Source organism: Stegostoma tigrinum, chromosome 7 (assembly GCF_030684315.1).
Source record: "Stegostoma tigrinum isolate sSteTig4 chromosome 7, sSteTig4.hap1, whole genome shotgun sequence".
Taxonomy (NCBI): Eukaryota; Metazoa; Chordata; class Chondrichthyes; order Orectolobiformes; family Stegostomatidae; genus Stegostoma; species Stegostoma tigrinum.
In genome coordinates this window covers 91,617,420-91,644,544 of record NC_081360.1, presented here as the reverse complement: position 1 = coordinate 91,644,544, position 27,125 = coordinate 91,617,420, and the positions used below count along the sequence as shown (strand labels likewise).

Genomic DNA, 27,125 nt, shown 5'->3' with positions numbered 1-27,125 from the left:
TTGGTTTCCACAATGTAGAGGAAGCCACAATGGGTAGAGTGGATGCAGTATACCACATTGGCAGACGTGGTGAACCTCTGCTTAATGTGGAATGTCATCTTGGGGCCTGGGATAGGGGTGAGGGAGGAGGTGTGGGGGCAAGTGTAGCATTTCCTGCGGTTGCAGGGGAAGGTGCCGGGTGTGGTGGGTTTGGAGGGCAGTGTGGAGCGAACAAGGGAGTCACGGAGAGAGTGGTCTCTCCGGAAAGCAGACAGGGGTGGAGATGGAAAAATGTCTTGGGTAGTGGGGTCGGATTGTAAATGGCGAAAGTGTCAGAGGATGATGCGTTGTATCCGGAGGTTGGTAGGGTGGTGTGTGAGAACGAGGGGGATCCTCTTAGGGCGGTTGTGGCGGGGGCGGAGTGTGAGGGATGTGTTGCGGGAAATACGGGAGACGCGGTCAAGGGCGTTCTCGATCACTGTGGGGGGAACGTTGCGGTCCTTGAAGAACTTGGACATCTGGGATGTGCGGGAGTGGAATGTCTTATCGTGGGAGCAGATGCGGCGGAGGCGGAGGAATGAGGAAAGGGGATGGAATTTTTGCAGGAGGGTGGGTGGGAGCAGGTGTATTCTAGGTAGCTGTGGGAGTCGGTGGGCAAAAAATGGACATCAGTTACAAGCTGGTTGCCTGAGATGGAGACTGAGAGGTCCAGGAAGGTGAGGGATGTGCTGGAGATGGCCCAGGTGAACTGAAGGTTGGGGTGGAAGGTGTTGGTGAAGTGGATGAACTGTACGAGCTTCCTGCTCCTGCCCCACCGAACTCATCTCCACCTATCTGGAGACGCCAACTCTCCGACACCACCTCCTACCGCCCCCTCGATCATGACCCCACACCCGAGCACCAAACCATCATCTCCAACACCATTCACGACCTCATCACCTCAGGGGACCTCCCACCCTCAGCCTCCAACCTCATTGTTCCCCAACCCCGCACGGCCCGTTTCTATCTCCTTCCCAAAATCCACAAAACTGCCTGCCCTGGTCGACCCATCGTCTCTGCCTGCTCCTGCCCCACCGAACTCATCTCCACCTATCTGGACTCCATTTTCTCCCCTTTGGTCCAGGAACTCCCCACCTACGTCCGTGACACCACCCACGCCCTCCACCTCCTCCAGGACTTCCAATTCCCTGGCCCCCAACACCTCATATTCACCATGGACGTCCAGTCCCTATACACCAGCATTCCGCATGCAGATGGCCTCAAGGCCCTCCGCTTCTTCCTGTCCCGCAGGCCCGACTAGTCCCCCTCTACTGACACTCTCATCCGCCTAGCTGAACTCATCCTCACACTCAACAACTTCTCTTTTGACTCCTCCCACTTCCTACAGACTAAGGGGGTGGCCATGGGCACCCACATGGGCCCCAGCTATGCCTGCCTCTTTGTAGGTTACGTGGAACAGTCCCTCTTCCGCACTTACACAGGCCCCAAACCCCACCTCTTCCTCCGGTACATTGATGACTGTATCGGCGCCGCCTCTTGCTCCCCAGAGGAGCTCGTACAGTACATCACTTCACCAACACCTTCCACCCCAACCTTCAGTTCACCTGGCCATCTCCAACACATCCCTCACCTTCCTGGACCTCTCAGTCTCCATTTCAGGCAACCAGCTTGTAACTGATGTCCATTTCAAGCCCACCGACTCCCACAGCTACCTAGAATACACCTCCTCCCACCCACCCTCCTGCAAAAATTCCATCCCCTATTCCCACTTCCTCCGCCTCCGCCGCATCGGCTCCCACGATAAGACATTCCACTCCCGCACATCCCAGATGTCCAAGTTCTTCAAGGATCGCAACTTTCCCCCCACAGTGATCGAGAACGCCCTTGACCGCGTCTCCCGTATTTCCCGCAACACATCCCTCACACCCCGCCCCCGCCACAACTGCCCTAAGAGGATCCCCCTCATTCTCACACACCACCCTACCAACCTCCGGATACAACGCATCATCCTCTGACACTTCCGTCATTTACAATCCGACCCCACCACCCAAGACATTTTTCCATCCCCACCCCTGTCTGCTTTCCGGAGAGACCACGCTCTCCGTGACTCCCTTGTTCACTCCACACTGCCCTCCAACCCCACCACACCCGGCACCTTCCCCTGCAACCGCAGGAAATGCTACACTTGCCCCCACACCTCCTCCCTCACCCCTATCCCAGGCCCCAAGATGACATTCCACATTAAGCAGAGGTTCACCTGCACATCTGCCAATGTGGTATACTGTATCCACTCTACCCGGTGTGGCTTCCTCTACATTGTGGAAATCAAGCGGAGGCTTGGAGACCACTTTGCAGAACACCTCCGCTCAGTTCGCAACAAACAACTGCACCTCCCAGTCGCAAACCATTGCCACTCCCCATTCCATTCTCTAGATGACATGTCCATCATGGGCCTCCTGCAGTGCCACAATGATGCCACCCGAAGGTTGCAGGAACAGCAACTCATATTCCGCCTGGGAACCCTGCAGCCTAATGGTATCAATGTGGACTTCACCAGTTTCAAAATCTCCCCTTCCCCTACTGCATCCCTAAACCAGCCCAGTTTGTCCCCTCCCCCCACTGCATCCCAAAACCAGCCCAGCTCATTCCCGCCTCCCTAACCTATTCTTCCTCTCACCTATGCCCTCCTTCCACCTCAAGCCACACCTCCATTTCCCACCTACTAACCTCATCCCGCCTCCTTGACCTGTCCGTTCTCCCCGGACTGACCTATCCCCTCCCCACCACACCACCTATACTTTCCTCTCCACCTATCTTCTCCTCTATCCATCTTCGGTCCGCCTCCCACTCTCTCCCTATTTGTTCCAGTTCCGTCTCCTCAACCCCCTCTCCGATGACGGGTCTAGGCCCGAAACATCAGCTTTTGTGCTCCTAAGATGCTGCTTGGCCTGCTGTGTTCGTCCAGCTTCACACTTTGTTATCTTAGTAAAGTTCATCTTATCAACTTACAGAAGTAGACAGTCACTCTAGTGAGATAATGGGGATCTGTTGCCACTCATTCAACAGCGTTTTGATTTGAATGAATGCCTTTGGAATGAGTTGAAAAACAGCTCTGCATCAAACTTTCAACACTGGTGCCATTTGATTTATTTTGCTGTCATTGGTATCAAACCATAAGACAATGCCATAGGAAATAATTTGTGTTGTAGTTCAATCAGAGTCCAAGTTGCTGCATTACCTAGATATTATATACAGGAGTGACGTAAAGTTGAGGCCTCAACATTCTTTCTATTAAACGTTTTGTGGATCAGATCAGCTCCCATCAAAATATTTTTAGAATATAGCACGGGCACCAACTTTTTCATAATTTAAAGGCAAATGTAAAATATCTGTTGCCAATGCAATGCAGCTGATCAAACTACTTGACTAAAGCAAAACACAATTTATTTAAACACTGTGGTTAAAATACAACCAAAGAAAGAGGAATTTTGAATAACTTTACTCTATTGGAAACTTAACAGAAAATTAGATATGGTAACTATTATTAATCAACTGTTCTAATATAGTAACATCTCACAAACACACCCCTTGGCAAAAAAGGAAAATCGAGGCACAGATTCTCACATGCAGTTCTCCAATCCAGGAGGAAAATGTATCATGAGGAAATCCAGAGAGAGTAACAGCTAGGAGACATTCACTGAAGTTTCCAACTCTTTTGAGACCCTAATAGCTTCTGCTTAAAGCTATACCTAAAAACTAATAAAAAAATAGAAAACCTGGTCGATGAGAGCTGGCTACACCTGTGCAGCTTCAATTGTTCCAACTTAAAAAAAACCACAGCTCCTCAAGCTATTTAGTCAAGTGGTCCTCAATACCTAGCCCAACACCTCTGCCTTGCAATCTGTCTGAAAAAAAACAAAATAACCTCTTGAAAGCCATCGTATTGTCACATTATTGACTAAGAATCTCTGCTGCTCTTACCATTGGCATGGTGTGTTGCAAAGATCTGAAGGTGAATATTATTTATTTGACTGCGTAATGAACATGCGTTCCTCGGCCCTTAAACTTTACTTGGGATTGAAAACTCGAACTCTTGGCTCAGGGCCAGGGCTGTTGACTAATGCACCACACAAGCTCTTGAAAAAACATGCTTAAGCATAATTAATTGCTATTGTAGCTTTTTGTCTTACATTCTAAATGATGTAGGTAATTTCTATGAGAAATTGTTTTCTTAATGTGTAAAACCTAATATACATACATTTGTGCGAACATCTGGAAACAGTTCCATCCAAATGTATTTGAGGGAGATACAAAGTGAAATATCTGATTCTATTTTCTAATTTCTCAACGCTGTTTTATTTCTCCACATGCATTTAATTTTTTCAAGAATTCCTTTTAAGTTATTCCAGGCATTTCAATTAAATTGTCAAAGAATGCAAAGCAACCCAGATGCTTTTTTTTGGTGATTTGCTCCGTACCTCTAATAATGACAGCATCTCAGTGTGAGCAAATTTCTGTTCAAAGATTGATTGCTGTGTTATGATTAAAAATTGCATAACAATGAGATCACACATCAATTGTGCATCAACACGTGGCACTTTATTAAGATGTCAAACATAATTGACCACAATCTTGTGTCCTGCAGTGAAAACACCTACTTTAGACATTTATGTTAATAAATGTCACACATTGAACTGAGACAGAAGACCAACAAGTACAAAGTGCGACTTCTCTGCCTTACAACAGATCTCACAGGAGAAGCTCTTTATTCACTTCATTAAGTAAATTTTTATTTATAAATGTGCTACAGTATAACAGTTTTCTCTCGTTAGATTTTAAGCAGGAGGTTAATGATTACAACTATTTTAGAGTTGAATTTCATTCACATATTTAGTTACTGAAGGAATCATTGAGCATACAATGTTCAATCATATGGCAAAGTGCAGTCTAAACGGGATAGGGTATGTTTTTCTAAAAATTTATACGCTCAAAATACGATTACCTGTGACTTTAATCATCTTGTAAGGGAATACAAATTGATTAATTAGGTTCAGGCTACAAGAAGTAATAAAGTTTCATCTTCTTCCCACTCTGAAACCAATTTAATCACACATTCATGAGTCAGCCGTTGCACTCAAGAAACAGGCCATTAGTAAACAGCCTGCAAGAACAACCCATTGCCTTGATACATTAATTCTCTTGATGGTATTTCTTACTGCGGCTCATTTTCCAGGATTAAATGCAGACGGGGAACTTTGCTTTGTCTGTCTGTTTGCAGGCAGAGCTGAGACATCCATGCCCCTTGTCAGAGTATTCTAATATTTCAATCTGGATGTGTCATAAGAGTACTGAAGATAATTCATTTAACTGCACAGGACAATTTCTATCATGCAGGAAATATGATGTAAATGAAGGCATATTAAGTTAAGCTATGTATGTTTTTGAGTGTTGTTAATAATATTAGAATCCAGAATAAAAAAAATACGATAATTCATCAATTCATAGCAGTCATACATCATTGAATGGTACATAACCATGTGCAGGAATAAACCATTTGCCTCACATCAGGGAATCAATGTTAATTAAATAAAGGAAATGAACCAGTTTGATCTTTTAAGCAAATGATATCAACATTGCAAACCAACTACATCACTCAGGAGTTCAATGCTACTATTTTTAAATACATCCAGCAGCTAACCAATAAAAGATCCAGAAATAGCTCAAAATATCCATTTCTTATGTCCCAGCATGCACATTTCAAACAGGAGATTTATGCTTTTCCAATAGCTGGGCAAAATAAATTGCAAAAATATTTGCCTCTGAGCATCTTTAGAGAACAAAAGCATTGACATGTATAGGAACGAGCTTCCCTCAATGGCTATGATGTTCTGATTGCTTTAAACAGAGGAAGGATTCGGGATGGGGAGGAGGAGAAGGGTAGCAATGTCTAAAGAATTATTACGAAGCCCTGAAGACTAGAGATAAAGAAGCCAAACTCCAAAGCCAGGATAATGCAAAAACTTGGACAAGACTGCCTTGATCCTGGAACTGCTGAGACCTTCAGGCACATGCAGCTCTTTTCCTACCTCACTACTAATATGGGAGCTGGAGTGTTGAGATAAAATTGTATTTGCATTAGTTTCTATTTGCCTAGATAAAATCCAGGAAACATCAACTTCCACATATTTACACTTCAAATAATACTTGAAATCCTGGGGAAATTTGAAAATTAAGATAATATTTTATATTCAATTTAAAATGGAAATACTTTATTGGTGATCTGACAAAGGAACCACTTGCTTATTTTCATAATTCTAACTCTTAAATATTCAGAACAACAAAAGGAAAATAAGATCATAAAATGTGGGTTCGGGGTGGGGGTGTGTGGAAATTAGGCAATTTGGGCAAGTGAGTCTGCTTCACAATTTAATGATATCATGGTTGGTCTGATAATCCTCAACTCCACTTTTCTGCTTTATCCCCATAAGCCTTGATTCCCTTAATGATCAGAAACTCATCTGTCTGAATATACATAATGACCCAGCCTTGGCAGCCACGGCAAAAATATTCCACAGATTCACTGCCTCTGGGAGAAAAATAATGTCTATTCACATCTGTGGTGCCCCTTTGTTCATAATTGTCTGTTTAGCATCAAATTTTGTTTAGTATGAAGTTGGTCAAAGGTTAGTTCAATTCATTGCTTAACCAATTCACTCAGGATAAACATTTTATATTGTTCATCTAGATCAGTGTAAAGTAAAGAATAAAGGAATGGTGGTAAAATACTTGTGGTCTCATATGTCTAAGCTATGAGAAAGCTCAGAGTCAATGAGGGAAAACCTGTTATTTTGCACTTCAATGCTTTCATTCACTGAAGGTGCTCAGAGGCAAATATTTTTCATTTTGTTTAACCCAACCGTTGGGGAAAGCATAAAGCTCCTGTTTGTAATATGGCCACTGGGTCACAGGGAAACTGGATATTTAAAACTATTTCTGGAAATGTTATTAGTTTCCTAGTGAATGGTTTGTAAGCTGCAAATAAGGGCAGCAAATATATGGTAACACAACCATTTGTGAGGAAGAGTAATTGATGCTGTGCCCAGCTTGCACAGCTGCTTTCATGCAATTTCAGGTGGGAGAAGGACCCAAGACATCAAGATAGCTTGTCAGCTGTATCATCTTAGGCAGAAGCAAGAGATTACCTGAGCTGGGAGGGGAAATGAGGCTGGGATGTTGGCATTATTCTGCACTACACTGTTCTTAACTGAACTAAAGAACCTCTTCAACAAAAATAACTCACTTGCATCCATATGGCGTCAATTAGGTCATCGGGTTGTCCCAACTTTCTTTATAGCCAATAAAATATTTTTAGTTTAGTGCAGATTTGGTCATCAATTTGCACACAACAAGTTCCAAAAGGCAACAAAGTGTTAATATCAGAAACTCTGATTTAATGATGTTGATTGAGAGGTTAATATTAGTCAGGAGACCAAGACAATTGACTGCTCTTCTTCAAACAGACCTCCGGGAACTTTTAGGGGATAGACTGAGTCCCAATCTTTCAAAGTATCTTTGGATTTTTAAAGTACAAGTTTTAAACTTAGATAATTGAAAATGATACTCAAGTGCAGTAACCAGCACAGGCTCAGATTTGCACATTTCTGGAAGCAAAATGGAGATTTGAATGTGTACCGTAGGTGGGCTTGCACATAAAGTACAATGCATTCTCATGTACACACTGCCTGAACAAACATGGACTGATTGACCCACAGGAGATTTGAATTCAGTGGTTAAAAGAGTGAGTATGCAAAACTATTCTCCCATAAATAAGGCAAAGCCAACAAGTCTTTGCCAAATGCATGCCAATTTCAGCAATTTCCTAACTCACAGACTCACCTGATCTCGGTGCAGCTAAATACAGGACATGGCGCATAGAAAGGTGCAGCACAGTACAGGCCCTTCTGCCCCTGATGTTGTGCTGGCCTATTATCTTACCAAGATCAAACCAACCCCCTGCAAATCCTACATTTTACTATCATCCATGTGCCTATCCAAGAGTCGCTTAAAAGTCTCTAAAGTATCTGACTCCACTACCACTCCTGGCAGTACATTCCACACACCCACCACTCTCTGTGTAAAGAACCTACCTCTTACATCTCCTGTATATATTCCTCCAATCACCTTAAAATAGTGCCCCCTCGTAATAGTCATTTCCACCCCGGGAAAATGCCTCTGACTATCAACTTTATCTATGCCTATCATCGTCTTGTACACCTCTATCAAGTCACCTCTAATCCTTCTTCGCTCCAATAAAAGAAGCCCTAGATCCCTCAACCTTTCCTCACAAGACCTGTCCTTCAGTCCAGGCAGCATCCTGGTAAATCTCCTCTCACCCAGTTCAGTCAGTTGGTGTAAATTGTCTGTCCCCTAAGGGGGTCCAGCGACTCACAATACAGTCTTGGTGAGCTGATGCCCAACACTGGCAACTGAGCTAGAGGTGATAAACTTCTGATATTTGCTGATTACTTCAAATGAGGCCAGGTCGAACTTCCCAGAATGAGTGCATTATATATCCCAAGATCAATAGTGGGAAACAGTTGCTTTTCCAATCTTCCTATTTTAATACCTAATGTATTCAATTCAAGAAAGGATTTGAAAATGTACTCAGGGTTTATGCTGTTTAGAGTTTAGAAGAATGGAAGGTCCTGTTATAATGTTCTTTCCCCTGGCTGGAGTGTCTAAAGCTAGGGGCCATAGTCTCAGAGTAAGGAGTTGGATAACTTCCTTCATTTGCAGGGACATTAATTTCTGGAGCTCTGTTACCTAGAAAGACAGGAGATGCTCAATCATTGAGCTTGTTTAAGATTGAGAGTTTTAAGTTTTTGAAATAGAAGAAAATGAAGGAATACGGGAACAATGCAGAAAGAAAGAGTTGAGGTATACCACGAATCATGACCTTGCTGAATGGCAGACTAGATTTACATGAAGAGCCTTGTGACCTACTCTTGCTCCTATTTCTTATGCTCTTACACAGCACCTTTCATGACAAATGCTTCACAGTTTGTAAGGTCCCTTTTAAAATGCAGGCACTGCTATAAGGTGAGGAATTGAAATACTCCAACGTGAAAACAAACAGCAAGAACATTGTTTGAAGAAACTGGGAGAACTTCACTGCATTTCTATTAGCATGCAGTGACTCATTCTGGCTTAAGGATGTCTGACATCAGTAACTGGCACCATCGGGCATGTTTGTATTTGTGTAGGTGGCTATTTTTATGGCCATGTTTTTTATGTCTGGACTAATTATTCCAACATCACAAGTAGATACACTTGTGCTGCTAATGCTCTGCAACTAGGTGTCACCATCACATTTAGGAAATAACACTATATTGCAGTTATAAAGAATTTCAAAGACTGATCATTAAAATTTGACAAAATTTTTAAATAGCTATTGCGTCATGATTCCTACATAATGGGCTACTAAATATTGAACACACTATTCAAAATAGATTAGAATTGTAGTCAGAAATATAGTCATTAGCCAAGTGCTGTATTTTAGGGAATAAAGCTGTTCACCTGATATAATGGTCTTTACATGCAGCATCATGCTGTCTGATTTTATCTTCCACTGCTGTGGCCTCTGTCTAAATGCTTTTCTATCTTTAACACGTATATTTGCTGTTTGATCCTTCTAGCCATCAATCAAATGGACTTAAATTGACTGTATGCAGGTCAATATCCAGTACTCTTCCCTGGAGAGTTAAACAGCTCCTTCAGCAATGACAAAATCTTTGTCACTCAAGAGAACTTTAAGTCTTTGTGGAATAATGTTGGTAAAGTGGTGAAACATTGATTGAACTTTTAATGTTTTGTGTGAACTTCATTCACAAAATATAGACAGATGTAATGGGATCAACAATGAGTAAATTTTTTTAGATGACAGATTGGATAGATCTTACAAAAAGTTGGCAAATGAGCAATGGGTCAAATTCTATAATGAATCATACAAGCTGCAGTTTTCTTTAATAAAACTTCCAATCAACCAGAAGTTAGCATGATATCCCACATATTGAGATGAACTGGAAGAGTCATTTATTAGCATCATGCTGCTTCTAGTGACAGGGTGTAGACTTGCATTGATTTCCCTGGGAATCCACACCATTGATCACTATCTGCAGAGCTTCTGCAGTGTTTTTCTTTGATATCGCCCAAGGACTGCCTTAGTAAGTGGTCATAAGTCTGTATATAGTCACTTGAAACAGGGCTATGCATGCCCATGCACAGTTCTCCCCCAGTGCAGCTTAAACTCCTTGGTGCCTTGATCTATGCCCAACATTGGCACAGCACAGCACAGCCAACATGGGCATATCACATATTCAAAATGGTGGTCAGCCGTAGTGATTGTAATGAGGCCAGCTTGACCTCATAGAATATGGCCATCCTAATTGGGCTGTTAACGTGGTCTGGAGCCCTGGTTGACAGATACAAACAGGAATGACAGTCAATCATCCTGATACTCTGAGAGCTGGCTCTAAAGACGTAGTACTAGTCCAGTTTGTAGATTGGGCAGCGTTAGTCATACTGACTTTGAAACCCAATGGATTGGTTCACCTTTGTGTGGATTTTAAACAAATGGTAAACCACTTTTCGCAGCTGGATAAGTACTCAATCCCCTCGGATAGAAGATTTATATGCAAAGCCGACAAGGGGGCTGTCCTTCACAAAGCTGAACATGAGCCATGCGTACTTGCAATTACGTATCGATGAGGATTCCCAAACATATGCCACAATTAATACCCATATGGATTTGTATCAGTATACAAGGCTGTTACTTAAAATACTGTCAGCCTGTGCCATTTTTCATCAGATGGTGGAGAACATTTTGCAAGGTCCACCTCAAGTCGCCACTTAGTTAGATGACATGCTAATAAGAGGGAAGACTAATAAGGAGCACCTAGAGAACTTATACACAATCCATAGATGTTTTTCTGAGGCAGGTGTACGCCTCAGAAGAGGAAAATATGTGTTCCAGGCATCCCAAGTGACCTACTTGCACTGCAGAGTTGACAAGACTGAGTTACAGCCATTGAAAGAGGGCAATCAAAGGTGACCCAACTCCCACGTCTGTCCAATAGCTTAGGTCATTTTTTGGGTTGGTAAATTATTATGCAAGGTTTATATAGCCGGGTATCCATCTTGGCAGCTTTACATAGACTCTTAAAGAAGGATCAGCTTTGGAAATAGTCATTTAGCCAAGCCACAGCGTTCAGTGAAGTAAAGAAACAGCTATCACTCTCTAAGTTGTTGGCACACTATGATCCCAAGTGACATGCAATGCCTCCCCATATGGTACAGGAGTAGTATTAGCTCATAGATGGAGAGGAACAGCTAAAATCCAGGACTTTGACTAATGCAGAGCGTGAATATGCCCAGCTAAAGAAAGAAGGATTGGTGATCATATGTGGCATCAGGAAGTTCCACCAATATCTTAATGCATGAGCATTTATGATAATAAGGGACCACAAACCCCTACTGTTTAATGAGGACATAGTTTTGGGCCACATTTAGCTGTGTGTTCCAATACTTAATTACAAGTTGGAACACCGTCCAGGAAGACAAGTAAAGAATATGGATGCATTGAGCTGCCTCCCACTGACAGATGTACCACCGGTTTTAATATAATTTAATGATTTAAATTTTCTGGGCACGCTTCCAGTCACAGCCAACAACATCAGACTTTGGACTTTGAAAGATCCAGTTGTGGCAAAACTTAAACAGTTGGTGGTGACTGGGGGAACAAAGGGGCCATCACAAACAGAATTGAAACCTTTTTGGACCCAGAGAGACTGGTTCACAGTAGAAGATGGCAAATTATTATGGGGAACAAGAGTGAATGCTCTGAGCAAACTCCATCAAGATCTTCCAGGGGTCTTCAAAATGAAGATGTTGGTGAGATGTTATGTCTGCTGCCAGGACTGAATGCAGACATAACCATGTTGATAGGCAGTGTTCAGAGTGCCAATAAGGACAAAAATCAGCAACTACCCGAAAATCATTTGAATGGTCAGGTAAACCTGGGTTTTGTTACACATCAACTTTGCAGGTCCTTTCATTGCCTTCATATTCTTAGTCATTGTGGATGCCCACTCATTTTGGCTGAGCCTGCTCAGAGACCATTCATCAAAAATTGGGACGACAATAGAAAATCTGTGTGTATTTTTTTAATACACAGACTCCCAGCAATGTTGGTCATAGATAATAGGCCACCATTTACCAACAGGGTATTTAGAATCTTCCTAAAGTCGAATGGGATTCAACATGTAAGGACAGCTCCATACCATCCATCATGCTATGGCCTGGCAGAAAAAGCAATCCAACAGTGAAGGCAGACTTGTAGAAACAGCTTATAGCCTGATTGAGGCTGTTAGTTTGGACCAATCAGCGAGCCCTGGCTGACAGATAAAAAGAGGAGTGTCAGAGATTAAGGCACTCTGGGTACTGACTCTGATAAGGCTATGCCAGAGTTAAGGACTTTCCAATGTAAATAAAGGGTAATATGGCAAGGACCTCTTACGGAGGTTCACATCTTATATGATTTTAACTTGGCAAAAGCAAACATTCAGGAATCACACCACACAGACGAAAGCCCGGTTAACGTTCTAATGTAACATAAATATTTGAATTAGGAAAATGGGAAGCCCATATCGCACTATAGACCCTAGGAAAGAAAAAACTACTGGGAGTAAATGAAGTTACCAAAAGTGGATGAGAGTTAAGTATCTGATAGGACTTCTGAGTGGCTTTCTTGAGGGGTAGGAGCACCACAGATGCTCTTCCAATGTTGGCAATGATTCTTTCAGCCTCCTCACTCCCCACCCCTAACCCCTTCTACCAGTCCTCTTCTTCACCCCATTAGTATCCCTTTGCACTAAATTTGTACTTGGCACCCATTCCATTGGGACTTTGTGGCTTTCGGCCTGGAGGAAGTTAATGCTCCTACATATTGGCCATTGAGGTCTACCTCAGCATTAAAATGACCCTGGTCTCATGTTCAAAGTTCACAAGAATTCTCAGCCAGCTTTGCATCCCAATCCATTGTAAATTAATATCAGGCCTCACCGTGATGCACACAACCCTCATTTCATGACTTTTCACTCACAAGTTGTGGGTGTTATTGGACAAGCCAGCACTTACTGTCCATCTCTAGTAACCTGAGAGAAGGGGGTTGTCAGCTACCTTCTTGAACCGCTGTAGTCCATTTGGTGTAGATAGATCCACAATCCCATCAGGGAGGGAGTTCCAGGATTTTAACTCAGCAACACTGTAGAAATGGGTGATATATTTCTAAGTCTGAATGGTGAGTAACTTGGAGGGGTTTTCTCATGTAGCTGCTTCCCCTGTCCTTCTAGACGGAAGTATCCATGTGTTTGAAAAGTGCTGATTTAGGAGCTTTGATCAATTTACACAGTACAATGCAGTACAGGGTAATTTCTGTTGAAAGTCATACAGACCATTCTAGGGTGGATAGGGAGAGCCTTTTTCCTAGGATGGTGACGGCGAGCATGAGGGGGCATAGCTTTAAATTGAGGGGTAAAAGATAGAGGGCAGATGTCAGGGGTAGTTTCTTTACTCAGAGAGTAGTATGGGAATGTAACGCTTTGCCTGCAACGGCAGTAGATTCGCCAACTTTAGGTACATTTAAGTCGTCATTGGACAAGCATATGGACGTACATGAAATAGTGTAGGTTAGATGGGCTTGAGATCGGTATGACAGGTCGGCACAACATCGAGGGCCGAAGGGCCTGTACTGTGCTGTAATGTTCTATGTTCTATGTTCTAAATATCATCATATTCAATCTATTGCATCCTCTACAAGTCTAAGTAAGGCCTGTAGTCTAAATAATTATTAATGTACAGATGTGCCTGCATTACAATGCATAGCTACATCGCAAAATAATAATTGTCTTTTTTTAAAGAGCCCTTTCTTGATAAATTTTAATTCAGTCATTTTCCAAGAAATGTTTTGGTTTTGCTTGAACTCATGCAATAAAATGAGGTTTACGTAAAATCATTACTATTACTGAGTCAACAATCTTGTTGGATCACTTGTAGCTGATGCTCTTTGGAGACAGACGACGAAGAAAAATCTATTCACAGACAACATCAGAAGCTGATGACATTACTTGTTAATCACTGATCACCATTTAAGCAGTGGAAATGGAATTTGTTTCAGTCTGTGTGATGTATGAAGATATTTTGTGGGAGCCTCCTCTCTAAGGAACTGATTTACATGGGCCTCTGCTCTTATTTGTGTTAACTCAACACCTAGAACATGAATGGATGGAGCAGAAGTTTATAGGGTTTATCTTTACCTATTTTTGATTCAAACCTACGAACAAATGAAATAGGAGCAAAAATTGACAATACAGTTCCTTGAGGTTGCTCCTGCTATGATCTTATTGAATGGAGATACGTTTATGTGTTGAAATTCATGCTCCCATCAATCCCCAATAACTTTAATCTCTCTGTCATACAAGAATCTATCCATCAATATCTTCAAAAAGGTGTACGTCTCATTTGCGTAGCTTTCTCAGACAGAGAATTCCAAAGAGAAACAACCATGAGAGAAGATGCTTCTCCTTATCTCTGCCCTGAAAGTGGGATGCCCAATTTTAAAACAGTGTCTCCTTGTTCTGGACTATCCTTCAAGTGGAAACACCCTTTCTGTGTCCACGGTGTCAAGACCATTCAAGAATGCATATACTTAATCAAGTTACCCCTCACTTTTCTAACCTCCAGTGGAAACAAGCCCAGTCTATCCAATCTATATTGAAAACACAATCCACTGATTCCAAGTATCAATTAAGTAAACTTCCTCTGAAACTTATGCATTTGCATTCTCCTTTAAATAAGAAGACCAAAAACTGCACACAATATTTTTGATGTGGTCTCACCGGGGCCTACTTAACTGAAGTCTATTGTCCTTATTGTTATGTTCAATTCCTTTTGTAATTAATAGAAGCATCCCTTTGTCATTCTTCATTGTGTGTTGCACCTACATACATTGGAAGTGGGTTTTGCATGAAAACGGCAGCATTTATTGTCCATTCCTACTTGCACTTGAACTGAATGATCATTTAGTACAATTCAGAGGGGAGTTATTAGCCAGCCACAAACCAGGATGACAGATTCTGTCTGTAAAGGCTATTAGCGAACTAAATAGGTTTTCATGACAATCAACAATTTCACAGCCACCATTACTGAGGCTAGCTTTTAATTTCCGATCTATGAATGGAATTTAAGTCCCATGGTGAGATTTGAATACGTGTCCCCAAAGTATCAGCCTAGGGTTCAGGGTTACTTGTTTAGTGACAGTCTCTAAATGCAGGCCTCTGTGACAGGTCTAAGAATGTGAGTAATACTCATTTCTGTCCCAGTACCCTCAGCTCTTATCTATGTCTCCAAGTAATTTGTAAAGAGGGCAGACCATGGTAACTTACTTAAGTTAGAGCGAGCATATCACCAGCATTGTCTGGAGTAGGTAGAGTACATCACCCAATACAGTGTGCAGCTGGAGGAGCACAACATATCAGACAGCATCAGAGAAGCAGGAAAGTCGATGTTCCGGATTTACACCCTTCATCAGGACTTTCCATGCCTGCTGTGTTCTTCCAGCTCCACGCTGTATTGGCTCTGACGCCAGCATCTGCCGTTCTTGCTATCTCCAAGAGTACGTCACCTCTCCACGCTTAAAAAAAAACAGGGCTTTTTAATTTTTGTGCTTTCTTAAGATTGTGACCTGAAATAAGAAAAGCTGCTGAACCTTTTGAGTAGCAAATAAACTGACAGTTACGGCAACTTATCATAAAACCAGCTCTTTGACCAAGCAGCAATTGAAGCTTGGGTTGTTGGTAAACTGAAGCCTTGCGGTTATGTGTAAAGATAAAAGTAGGTAGGAACAAAAAAAGTTGATTAGTCATAGAACCATACAATCATACAGCACAGAAACAAACCCTTTTGTCCACCCAATCCACACCGGCCATGTTCCCAAACTAAACTAGTCCCACCTGCCTGCCTTTAGCCCATATCCCCCCAACGTTTCCTATTCATGTATTTATCAAAATGTCTTTTAAATGTTGTAACTGTATCTGCTTCCACCACTTCCTCTCACAGTTTATTTCACATATTAGCTCTGTGTCGATGGACTAGCAACCAGTTATTGATGCCCAAACTATTTCTGTCCACCAACAGCATGCGATTGGTTCTCAGTAACTGAACAGCTTGGGGCTGGAGAAGGGTTATGAACCCCTCCAGCACAGGAGCTGTCTCTGTTCTCTGTAGTCAAAATGAACTTGAAGCCTGACAAAAACAGTTCATTTTTGTCCTGAACTCAAAAATAACATTGACAAGTTGGTAGAGTGGGAGGATAGTTGGCAGATGAGGTTCATTGCAAAAGGTGTGAGGTGATAAATTTCAGTTGGAAGAACACTGAATGACATTTTTTAAAATGTGTGTTTCTAAGGGGGGTGAAGGGGCAGATGGATCTAGGGATATATATGCGGAGATCATTGATGTGGTAGGTTTGGGACAGAGAGCAATAAATAAAGCAGACAGTGTTGTCAACTTTATTAATAGAGTACAAGAGCAGGGAAATGATGTTGAACTTGTATGAGATATTTGATAGATCTCAGCTGGAGTATTGTGTTACAGTTTGGGTGTACATTTGACGAAAGTTGTGAGTGCATTTAAGACAGTGCAGAAATGATTTCCAAGAATTCCAAGAATGAGAAACTTCAGCTATGAGAGAAGTTTGAAGAATTTGATGGTTTTCTCTTTCAAAGGAAGGCTGAATTGAGATTTGACAGTGGCTTCCAAATCACAAGTGAGATAGATTGGGGAGGTGATGGCTCAGTGGTATTATCGTTGAACTGTTCACCCAGAGATCCAGGAAAATGTTCTGGGGAAGAGTGTTCAAATCTTGCCATGGCAAATGGTGAAATTTGAAATTAATAAATATCTGGAATTAAGAATCTAATGATGGCAATGAATCCACCATTGATTGTCAGGAAAACCCACCTGGTTCACTAATGTTCATTAGGGAAGGAATCTGCCATCCTTATCTGGTCCGGCCTACATGTGACTCAAGACCCACTACAATGTGGTCAACTCTTAATTACCAGGAAGGCAATAAATGCTGCCTGGCCAGCAATGCCCTCATCCCATGAATGAATAAAGAATAAACAGATAAAATAGATTGGGAGAAGCTGCTCTCGCTCATAAAAAGAAGCAAACAAGAGGGCATAGATTTAAAGTAACACATAAATGAAGCAAGAGTGTTGCAAGTTTTTTTTTCACACAGCAAGTTGTTACAGTATGGAATGCACTTATTTCCATGTCTAACCATTGTATTAACCAATGGGAAAAATTAAAAATATGATCTATTAAGCCAGACATCATTCTGAAATATGACTGTTCCATTATCACCATCAGTTGAAATCATGACATTTAAGAGACACACTGTGTCAGTGTATGTTTAAGAAGCATGCTAATACATCTGACTGCACCAGGAATACAAAAATCTCATAACCCTCCTTACCCACATCATTTGAAGGATAACACACTACTGGAAATATGCTGGATAACAAAGTGTGAAGCTGGATGAACGCAGCAGCCCCAGCAGCATCTCAGGAGCACAAAAGCTGACGTTTCAGGCCTAGACCCCTCGTCAGGGAAGGGGATGGGGAGAGGGCTCTGGAATAAATAGGGAGAGAGGGGGAGGCAGGCCGAAGATGAATAGAGGGGAAGATAGGTGGAGAGGAGAGTATAGGTGGGGAGGTAGGGAGGGGATAGGTCAGTCCAGGGAAGACGGACAGGTCAAGGAGGCGGGATAAGGTGCTAGGTAGGAAATGGAGGTGCGGCTTGAGGTGGGAGGAAGGGATGGTGAGAGGAAGAACAGATTAGGGAGGCGGAGACAGGCTGGGCTGGTTTTGGGATGCAGTGGGGAGAGGAGAAGAACTGGGCTGGTTTTGGGATGCAGTGGGGGAAGGGGATATTTTGAAGCTTGTGAAGTCCACATTGATACCATTGGGCTGCAGGGTTCCCAAGCGGAATATGAGTTGCTGTTCCTGCATCCTCTTGGGGCGGTTGTGGCGGGGGTGGGGTGTGAGGGATTGTTGCGAGAAATGCGGGAGACATGGTCAAGGGCGTTCTCGACCACTGCGCGGGGAAAGTTGCGGTCCTTGAAGAACGTGGACATCTGGGATGTGCGGGAGTGGAATGAGGCACACCCGCCCAAAGAGGATCCCCCTCGTTCTCACACACCACCCCACCAACCTCCGGATACAATGCATCATCCTCCCACACTTCCGCCATCTACAATCCGACCCCACCACCCAAGCCATTTTTCCATCCCCACCCTTGTCTGCCTTCCAGAGAGACCACTCTCTCTGTGACTCCCTTGTCCGCACCACACTCCCCTCCCACCCCACCACACCCGGCACTTTCTCCTGCAACCGCAAAAGTGCTACACTTGCCCGCACACCTCCTCCCTCACCCCCATCCCAGCCCCAAGATGACTTTCCATATTAAGTAGATGTTCACCTGCACATCTGCCAAAGTGGTATATTGTATCCATTGGTGTGGCTTCCTCTACATTGGGGAAACCAAGCGGCGGCTTGGGGACCGCTTTGCAGAACACTTCCACTTGGTTTGCAATAAACAACTGCACCTCCCAGTCGCAAACCATTTTAACTCGCCCTCCCATTCCTCAGACGACATGTCCATCATGGGCCTCCTGCAGTGCCACAATGATGCTACCCAAAGGTTGCAGGAACAGCAACTCATATTCTGCTTGGGAACCCTGCAGCCCCAATGATATCAATGTGGACTTCACCAGCTTCAAGATCTCCCCTTCCCCCGCTGCAGCCCAGAGCCAGCTCAGTTTGTCCTCTCCCCCCACTGCATCACACAACCAGCCCAGCTTGTCCCCTCCCCCCACTGATCCCAAAACCAGCCCAGCCTGTCTCCGCCTCCCTAACCTGTTCTTCCTCTCACTCATCCCTTCCTCCCACCTCAAGCCGCACCTCAATTTCCTACCAACTACCTTATCCCACCTCCTTGATCTGTCCTTCTTCCCTGGACTGACCTATCCCCTCCCTACCTCCCCACCTCTACTCTCCTCTCCACCTATCTTCCCCTCTATCCATCTTCGGTCCGCCTCCTCCTCTCTCCCTATTTATTCCACAACCCTCTCCCCATCCCCCTCTCTGATGAAGGGTCTAGGTCCGAAACATCAGCTTTTGTGCTCCTGAGATGCTGCTTGGCCTGCTGTGTTCATCCAGCTTCACACTTTGTTATCTTGGACTCTCCAGCATCTGCAGTTCCTATTATCCCTGGAAATATGCTGCTTTATTTAAATTAATACATTAATATCAATCCAGACACCGATATGCCTGAAGAACATAATATTTGCACGTAATAGTAATGACTGTCTATTAGATTCTTTAATACCACAATACCCATGTCCAGATTCTTATGTTACAGGAGACAACAGAATCATTCCTGCAGTAGGAGAAACATCCTGCTGGAGAAAAATGCTCACCAACAAGGGAGAGAATCAACTGTTAGCTTAGCTTCAGGCATTCTGCCAATGCTTAATAACTGAAAGAGTTTCATGAGCTTACAGTTTCTGTTACTGATTCCTTGAAGAGTTGATATGATTGACACTTGAAAGATTTTTTTTTAAAGCCTATCATCATTACATGCTTCATTGTTTCTGAAGCGTAGATCTAGAGTGTTATAGAATGGAGGGTATCAGGGGTCTTGGGTGAGGTGGATAGACAGTCAGAGCTTGGCATGCAGATTTATGAGGGACCATGAATTAATAGTCCTTAAAAGCTGACCTGACTCCATGAAAACTGCAGAGGACTGAACAATGCTTATCCCACAGTGGAACAAGACAACTTGGGAGTGCTGAGTGTGGGTTTGTGCTGTGAATCAGCCTGCTTACTTCAACTGTTCACAGGTGGAAGTCAGAAAGTCCAGGAATGAATTCAGGAATTCTGGAATCAGATCCTGTTTGGCATTTTCTCATTTCTATGCAACTCCGTGAAAATGCAACTCTTAGTAATCACAGGAACTACTGGGAAACCATTAAGACTCTTTGCACCTATAGATTCAAACAAAATGTTAACATTTTTATGCTTTATACTTGAACAGTACAGACGATGTTCATTATTTTTTGCTGGCACCTCCTGTTCATTCCCAGTTATTGCACTTGTCGTCCATAAATTACTCAAAATTCTACCATTATCAAATTTTAATCCATACATTAATCATTCTAAGAGTGTGATATATTTGATGTGAGATTACACTTGGACAACTACATGATGGCAACAAGTACTAAAATCAATAATGTTAGATCTTTATGTAAGTTGGAAGTGGTTATTTTAAATCAGATACACACAAGCCTGTTTCTTTGTTATCTCATTGCTACAATGAACTTCCCTTCAGCTCACTGAGTTACATGTGTTCACTTTTTAAACTGTACATTCTTACACTACTTAAATAATGCAAAGAAAAATATGGTTCTCGGAATTGAATGAACCTTGCCATCAATGTGTCACTGTCACAAAGAATGAGAGACCAGTAACAACAACGTGCTCCTACCTACAAACAGCTGACTACTGAGCTGCAACTGGATGTGTCCATCAGAAGGGGCCTCTTGAGCTTTCCTTGGTAGGAGATCTACTTGAAGGGAAGCCTCTCTGATATTTCGTTCTGCTTCAACATAATGCCACTGATTGTCGTTCAGATGTGTAGGCGATTTCACAGTCACCTCAAACGGCCCATTACCCACATCAAATGAAAGAACCACTTCAGTTGGAGCTGAAAAAGAAGAATCATATGGGCTACAAACAAAGGTAACAATCTTTGACCTGAATGAAAGGTTCCTGCACTAGACAGAATGAGTTGTTTATGCCCCTGTTTTGACAAAATGCAATTAGTCCCTGGTGTATTAACAATGACCCATCCTTGGAAAATAGAACACGGGATGGATTTAGAATTCATGTCTAATTTGTTTTGCATCACAAATCACAAAGAGAGCCTGAGTGGAATAAATTATGAATGGAGAGATTATTTTAATTTGCTTTCTCCGAGCAGTTTATATCTTTAAAAGAGACAAACATTTTTGTCCATAAAAAGTACTTCATTTGTATCAACCAGAAGAGACAGAACAAACTCTCCTATCTGCTCAACCTCATAGATTAGTCATGATAAAAGGTTTAAGTTCTTTTTACACAAGGCTATGCCTCCATCTAATTAGAAAGCAAAATGTAGCTTGCTACTTTTGCTGTGAGCAGTATGGAGGCAATCAACAAGGTTTTCTTGAATCAAAGATCCAATTTATTAACAACCAAGCCCAAGGAAGGTAATGAAAAATGCAACATTAAGCATATGGCTTTCATATACTTGGGCACATATGCACACATACAAGATAAAAAGATGAAGGATATATCATTTTGGGTTCTATGTTTGCCTTAGAGGTGTAAGCTTTTAACCTGAGGCCACAGTAGTTTAGGCAGAACCGCACATCAGAGAGAGAGGAGAGGTGGGGATGGGGTTGGGGTGAGATGGATGATGAGGGCAGAAGCAAGAGAGAGGAAAAGTCATTGTGATGCATGTCAGTGCAAGTTCTTGGATGTTACTCTATATTCCTGGACATATCTCCACTGTAGCAAAAACTAAAGACCTATAATCATGGCTTCTCATGAGTTGGGGTTCTCAAAGCTGGTTGTTGGGCTACGAGGGAGACAATCCATTTCTGAAAAAAAAGTTTTGATGTTCCAACGCCAGAGTTCCCTGAGATCTCTAGAAATTGATGGTGGTGGTAATGGTGGTGGTGGGGTTGAGAGGGGGTGCAGGGGTCAATTTCCCTCTTTTTGGAACAAATTTCAGATTTAGGTCTTCCAGCAGTATTTGTTCTCAGGGCGAAGACAAATTGATGTTCTCATGATGACATGTACATTCCACGTGATTCATTTTAATTCCCTTGTAAGTAGTTATATAACCTCTACAGGGTATGGATCAATTTAAAACGCCCCACCTTATTTTTGTCACAACTTCAAAGTCCAAATCTTTGAAGTTAGTCAATGAAATTTTAAAGATGAATAGCCTGTATTTTATCAGTGTAACAAAATTGCAACAAAAGGCGTTGTTACAAAGTTCATTCCTGAAATATGGGCATTACTGTCAAAACTGGCATTTGACTGTGGCTACAACGCACTGAGACAGTAGTGGTGAGCTGTTTCTTGAATACAACCAAGTGCTCTGTATGGTCATACCAGAGAGCAGTTAAGAATCAAGCACTCCATTGTGGGACTGGGGTCATTTCTCGAGCAGACAGGATAAGGATGTCATTCCCTGATGAGTATCAGCAGACCAGTTTAATTTTTAGGAGAATCTAACAGTCTTGTTGCCAGAATTTTTCTTTATTTCCGTTTTTTTTTTTGCTAACCTAAGCTCACAATTTCCATTGCTGTGATGGGATTTTAATACATGTTCTTTCAGTTATTTAGTCAAATACTTTATTGCATATAATGTAAACAATATATTGGCCCAGATTTCCAACGGTTGGATACTCATTTCTGCAGAATAGATGGCAGCTGTGCCTCAGGAGCCTCTGAGTTATCAATGCACCAAATTCCAAGGAAATTAACCCAGAAATTGAAGATGCCACTGCGCAATTCCCTTGTGCTTGCAACCCAGAATTTGGAGAGTTCCACTGTCACTAAGTAATTGTTAGAAACTTGGCCCAACTCTTGAGTAATTATTGTACTGACTTGTCAACTTACCACGAAAATCCCAACTATACCTCTTCCTGATAACCAACCTACTTCAGAGCCTAACACAAAACCTGTCTTTAATGCTCAGAAATTGACACTGCCCTCCAGCCCCAGAACATGACTCCCACCACCACAAGGACAGCTCACACCCACCGCCAGAGCTGACAGCCCCTTCCACCCTATCCTGGGGATCGAACACGGACACTCTACACTTTCAGGACTTACCACCTAACCTCAACTCCAGCATGATATGTGACTGTCTCCTGGCCATACCCTCTAGCCGCTGCCAATGGACTCAATACCCATGCCCCCTACCATGACTAGACACACCAATGCCACTGCCCACCACCTCCTACCCCCCCATGCCCCTTGGACCCCAAACCCCTCTCTACAACTGGAATCTGACACCTCGCTGGAGCCAAACAGCTCCCCCGCAGCCTGACAGAGCATAGCCACCTCCAACCTACCCTCAACCCTCCCTTCGCTCACATCCCACCCTGGGATACATCAACCTCCCGTCTCCTCAGGAGCAAACACCCACCCTTGATCCAACAAAGCACTGCCAGCCAGCCACCATTGGACCTGATATTGCTTGCCCGCCCAATCTTACCCTAAAAACCCTTTGCATACCCTCCTTCCCACTTCATGCCTTGGGACCCCTACTGACCTACTGCACTGACACCATACCATCTATCGGTCTGACACCTCACACACTTGGCATCCAACCTGCCTGGGCCCATTAACACCTGGTTTTCTATTGAGCTGGAACCCTAATGTTTTGCTTTTAATTACATACTTATCCATCCATAGGAGCAGTTAGAGTGGCTGTCTGATGCCAGACATTAAAATCACAGAGCTCAGTGGCTGACTACTGTGAGAAACTGCTGGTAATTTCTCTCCCACCTATCTGCTCCTCCCACTTCACTGACCCAATTCCCACTACTGCCTTTTTGTACTTACCTTTCACCATCCCACCTACCTTCCCCAGCCCTCCCCTCCTCTATATTTATTTCTGAGCTCCCTTCCCACTCCCCCATTCCTGAAGAAGGATCCTGACCCGAAATGTCAACTTTCCTGCTCCTCTGATGCTGCCTAGCCTGATGTGCTCCTCTAGCTCCACACTGTGTTATCTCTAACTCTAGCATCGGGCAGTTCTTACTATCTCTTGTAGTTATCCTTCCCTTGCCTATGGTGCCCATTAGGGGCTGCTCAGATTTAAAGTATGCTCTAAAATTCTGCAGGAACTTTGATTAGAATCTCCTGACAGAAATGCAGAGCTCTTTCTGAATATAAGAAAAGGAAAGGAGAGGCAATTTGCGTATGATTACCAGCCCTCAGAAAACCCAGCTCTAATTTGCATTAATGAGAAGCATGCATTGAATTCTTCTTCTCCACTTTAAAAGGGATAAATTGAGAGAATATATTTTAATCTCCCTGTTCACATATGTTGCAAATGTGGAGGTCCACTTAGACTTGAGTGGCCAAGGTCAGAAATCACATGACACCAGGCTATAGTCCAACAGGTTTATTTGAAAATACAAACTTGTGTTTTAAATAAGCCTATTGGACCATAACCTGGTGTCGTGCGATTTCTGACCTTGTCCACATATGTCAGGGCATCCCTTCATGGACAGGCGAGACTTGAACCTAGATCTGCTGGCTGAAAGATAAGGACATTGCCCCAGCACCAGAGCAATCTTTAAAAGGCTTAGCATGCTCTTTGTTTGATTAAACAGGGGTTTAAATTGCACATAACTGCGTTTCATGCCTTTAGAACAGGCTTATGAACAGTGATATGGGTCTGAATTGGATTTATGGATTTAATTAACAACTTTTAATTGGGCTCAGCATGAGTTTAGTCATAATACATCACACTGTATCACTGCCCAATTTGCATAGGCTTCACACAACAGCAGCTTTGGGGCACATGGGTTTAAATCTCACCGATAAACAGAATTTTGAAACTGCAGTCATTAAATCTGCCATGTAAAGTTAGAATAAGGCCATGAAGCTACTGTCATATGTCATACAAACCCATCTGGTTTTTAGGAAAGGAAACCTGCATTCCTTACCTGATCTGGCCTACTTATGACTTCAGACTCACAACAATGTTATCAACTCTTCGAGTGCCTTCGATTCATACCCCATGATGTGAAAACATTTCTGGGAGAGTAGGAGAGCGATTTGATTTAAAAAAAAACATCAAGCTCAGTTTGAAAGGATAGTAGTAACTGCAGATGCTGGGGAATATGAGATAACAAGGAGTAGAGCTGGGTGAACACAGCAGGCCAAGCATCATCAGAGGAGCAGGAAGACTGACATTTCGGGCCTAGACTCTTCTTCAGAAAACGAAGAAGGGTCTGAAGAAAGGTCTCGGCCTGAAACATCAGCCTTCCTCTCCTATCTTAAGCTCAATTTGAAATCTTTATTCATCAAGTTAACTATTCTGGTATGGGTTCCTGTTAGCAACTGCAAGACTGAATATCTTATACATGATTTCTGATACTGTGAAACTATTCCAAGGGCAATATTTATTCTGGCCCGTTTTGCCTTACTTCTGTATGAAGGCAGTTTTAATAAGGCAAAAGACTATATTTTCTATATTCAACATTCAACATAATTGCCTCCTTACTTACAGTTCAGCTCAATTCTTATGAAGTCCTTAATTCCAAGATTTTCCAGGAATACACCGGAGGAAGCAGTCGTTTTGAAGAAAAATGAAATATCCGCGCTGAGTTCACCATGGAACGTGGGGAAATGGAGATATGAAGACTCAGTGTTGAACGATGCTGCATTCCAGTAATTTCCTGGATAAGTAAAAACAAAGTTCAAATATGGCTCTTTTTTAAATATTGAACTATAACTTGGCAGCTACTTTAATTGTCAGTTTGCTCTAGTTTTCTTCTCTCCTGAAAGAACTTTTCACATTTTAAGGATGTCCCAAAGCATTTTACAGCCAATGAAGTTCTTGTTTTTTTCAAGTGTGTTCGCTGTTTTAATGTAAGAAACTATTGTATAGGATGTAATGGGGATAGTGTGAGAAGTGAAGTTCAGATATGAGAGCAGCCAAATCTTACTGAATGGCAAAGCAATTGTGAGAAGTCAATGGCCTGTTCTTGTCTCTGTTCTTACATTTTTAAGAAATACAGCAGCCAATTTATGCAGAGATAGTAGGAACTGCAGATGCTGGGGAATCTGAGATAACACTATAGAGCTGGATGAACACAGCAGGCCAAGCAGCATCAGAGGAGCAGGAAAGTTTTGGGTCATGACTCTTTTTCAGAAATTGATACACACTGCTTCTGTTGTCCTTGATTGGAAGCAAAGCTTTATAACAGGCATTGTCTTATACTGCATCACCAACATTATTGTAATTTTTAAAGCTAGGCCAAGCTATAAGGTGGGACAAGAAGTCTCTTGTCAGCTTTTCTCATCATTTTATTGATCCTGATCCAGATGCAAGTTCACCTTGAACAGCAAGGGAGTAGTCACCTCGTTAGGGGTTTACTACAGGCCCCCCAATAGCAGCAGGGAGATTGAAGAAAGCATAGGTCGACAGATTTTGGAAAAGTGTGCACGCAGTAGGGTTGTTGTAATGGGTGACTTTAACTTTCCTAATATTGATTGGAACCTCCTTCGAGCAGAAGATTTGAATGGAGCTGTTTTTGTAAGGTGTGTTCAGGAGGGTTTCCTAACGCAGTACGTTGACAGGCCTACGAGGGGAGAGGCCATTCTAGACTTGGTGCTCGGAAACGAGTTGGGGCAGGTATCAGATCTTGTGGTGGGAGAGCATTTTGGTGATAGTGACCATAACTGCCTCACATTCTACATAGCTATGGAGAAGGAGAGGATTAGGCAAAATGGGAGGATATTTAATTGGGGAAGAGGAAACTATGATGCGATTAGACATGAGTTAGGAAGCATGGACTGGGAGCAGTTGTTCCATGGTAAGGGAACTATAGACATGTGGAGATGGTTTAAGGAACAGTTGTTGGGAGTGATGAGTAAATATGTCCCTCTGAGACAGGCAAGAAGGGGTAAGATTAAGGAACCTTGGATGACAAGAGCGGTGGAGCTTCTAGTGAAAAGGAAGAAGGTAGCTTACATAAGGTGGAGGAAGCTAGGGTCAAGTTCAGCTAGAGAGGATTACATGCAGGCAAGGAAGGAGCTCAGAAATGGTCTGAGGAGAGCCAGGAGGGGGCACGAGAAAGGCTTGGCAGAAGGAATCTGGGAAAACACAAAGGCATTGTACACTTACGTGAGGAATAAGAGAATGATCAAAGAAAGAGTAGGGCCGATCAG

At 42.8% G+C, this 27,125-nt stretch overlaps 1 protein-coding gene across 3 annotated transcripts in view; it reads right to left on the bottom strand.

Annotated features, from left to right (window-relative positions):
• LOC125454282 (contactin-associated protein-like 5) overlaps window positions 1-27,125 on the bottom strand; it is an 821,154-nt gene that overhangs the window by 234,934 nt on the left and 559,095 nt on the right. For all 3 annotated transcript variants that reach the window (XM_059647522.1, XM_059647523.1, XM_059647524.1), the window contains 2 exons: window positions 25,460-25,630; window positions 20,647-20,865 (listed from right to left, as the gene is read on the bottom strand). In XM_059647522.1, the coding sequence (XP_059503505.1) occupies window positions 20,647-20,865; window positions 25,460-25,630 (390 nt within the window). The remainder of the gene's footprint in view (window positions 1-20,646; window positions 20,866-25,459; window positions 25,631-27,125) is intronic.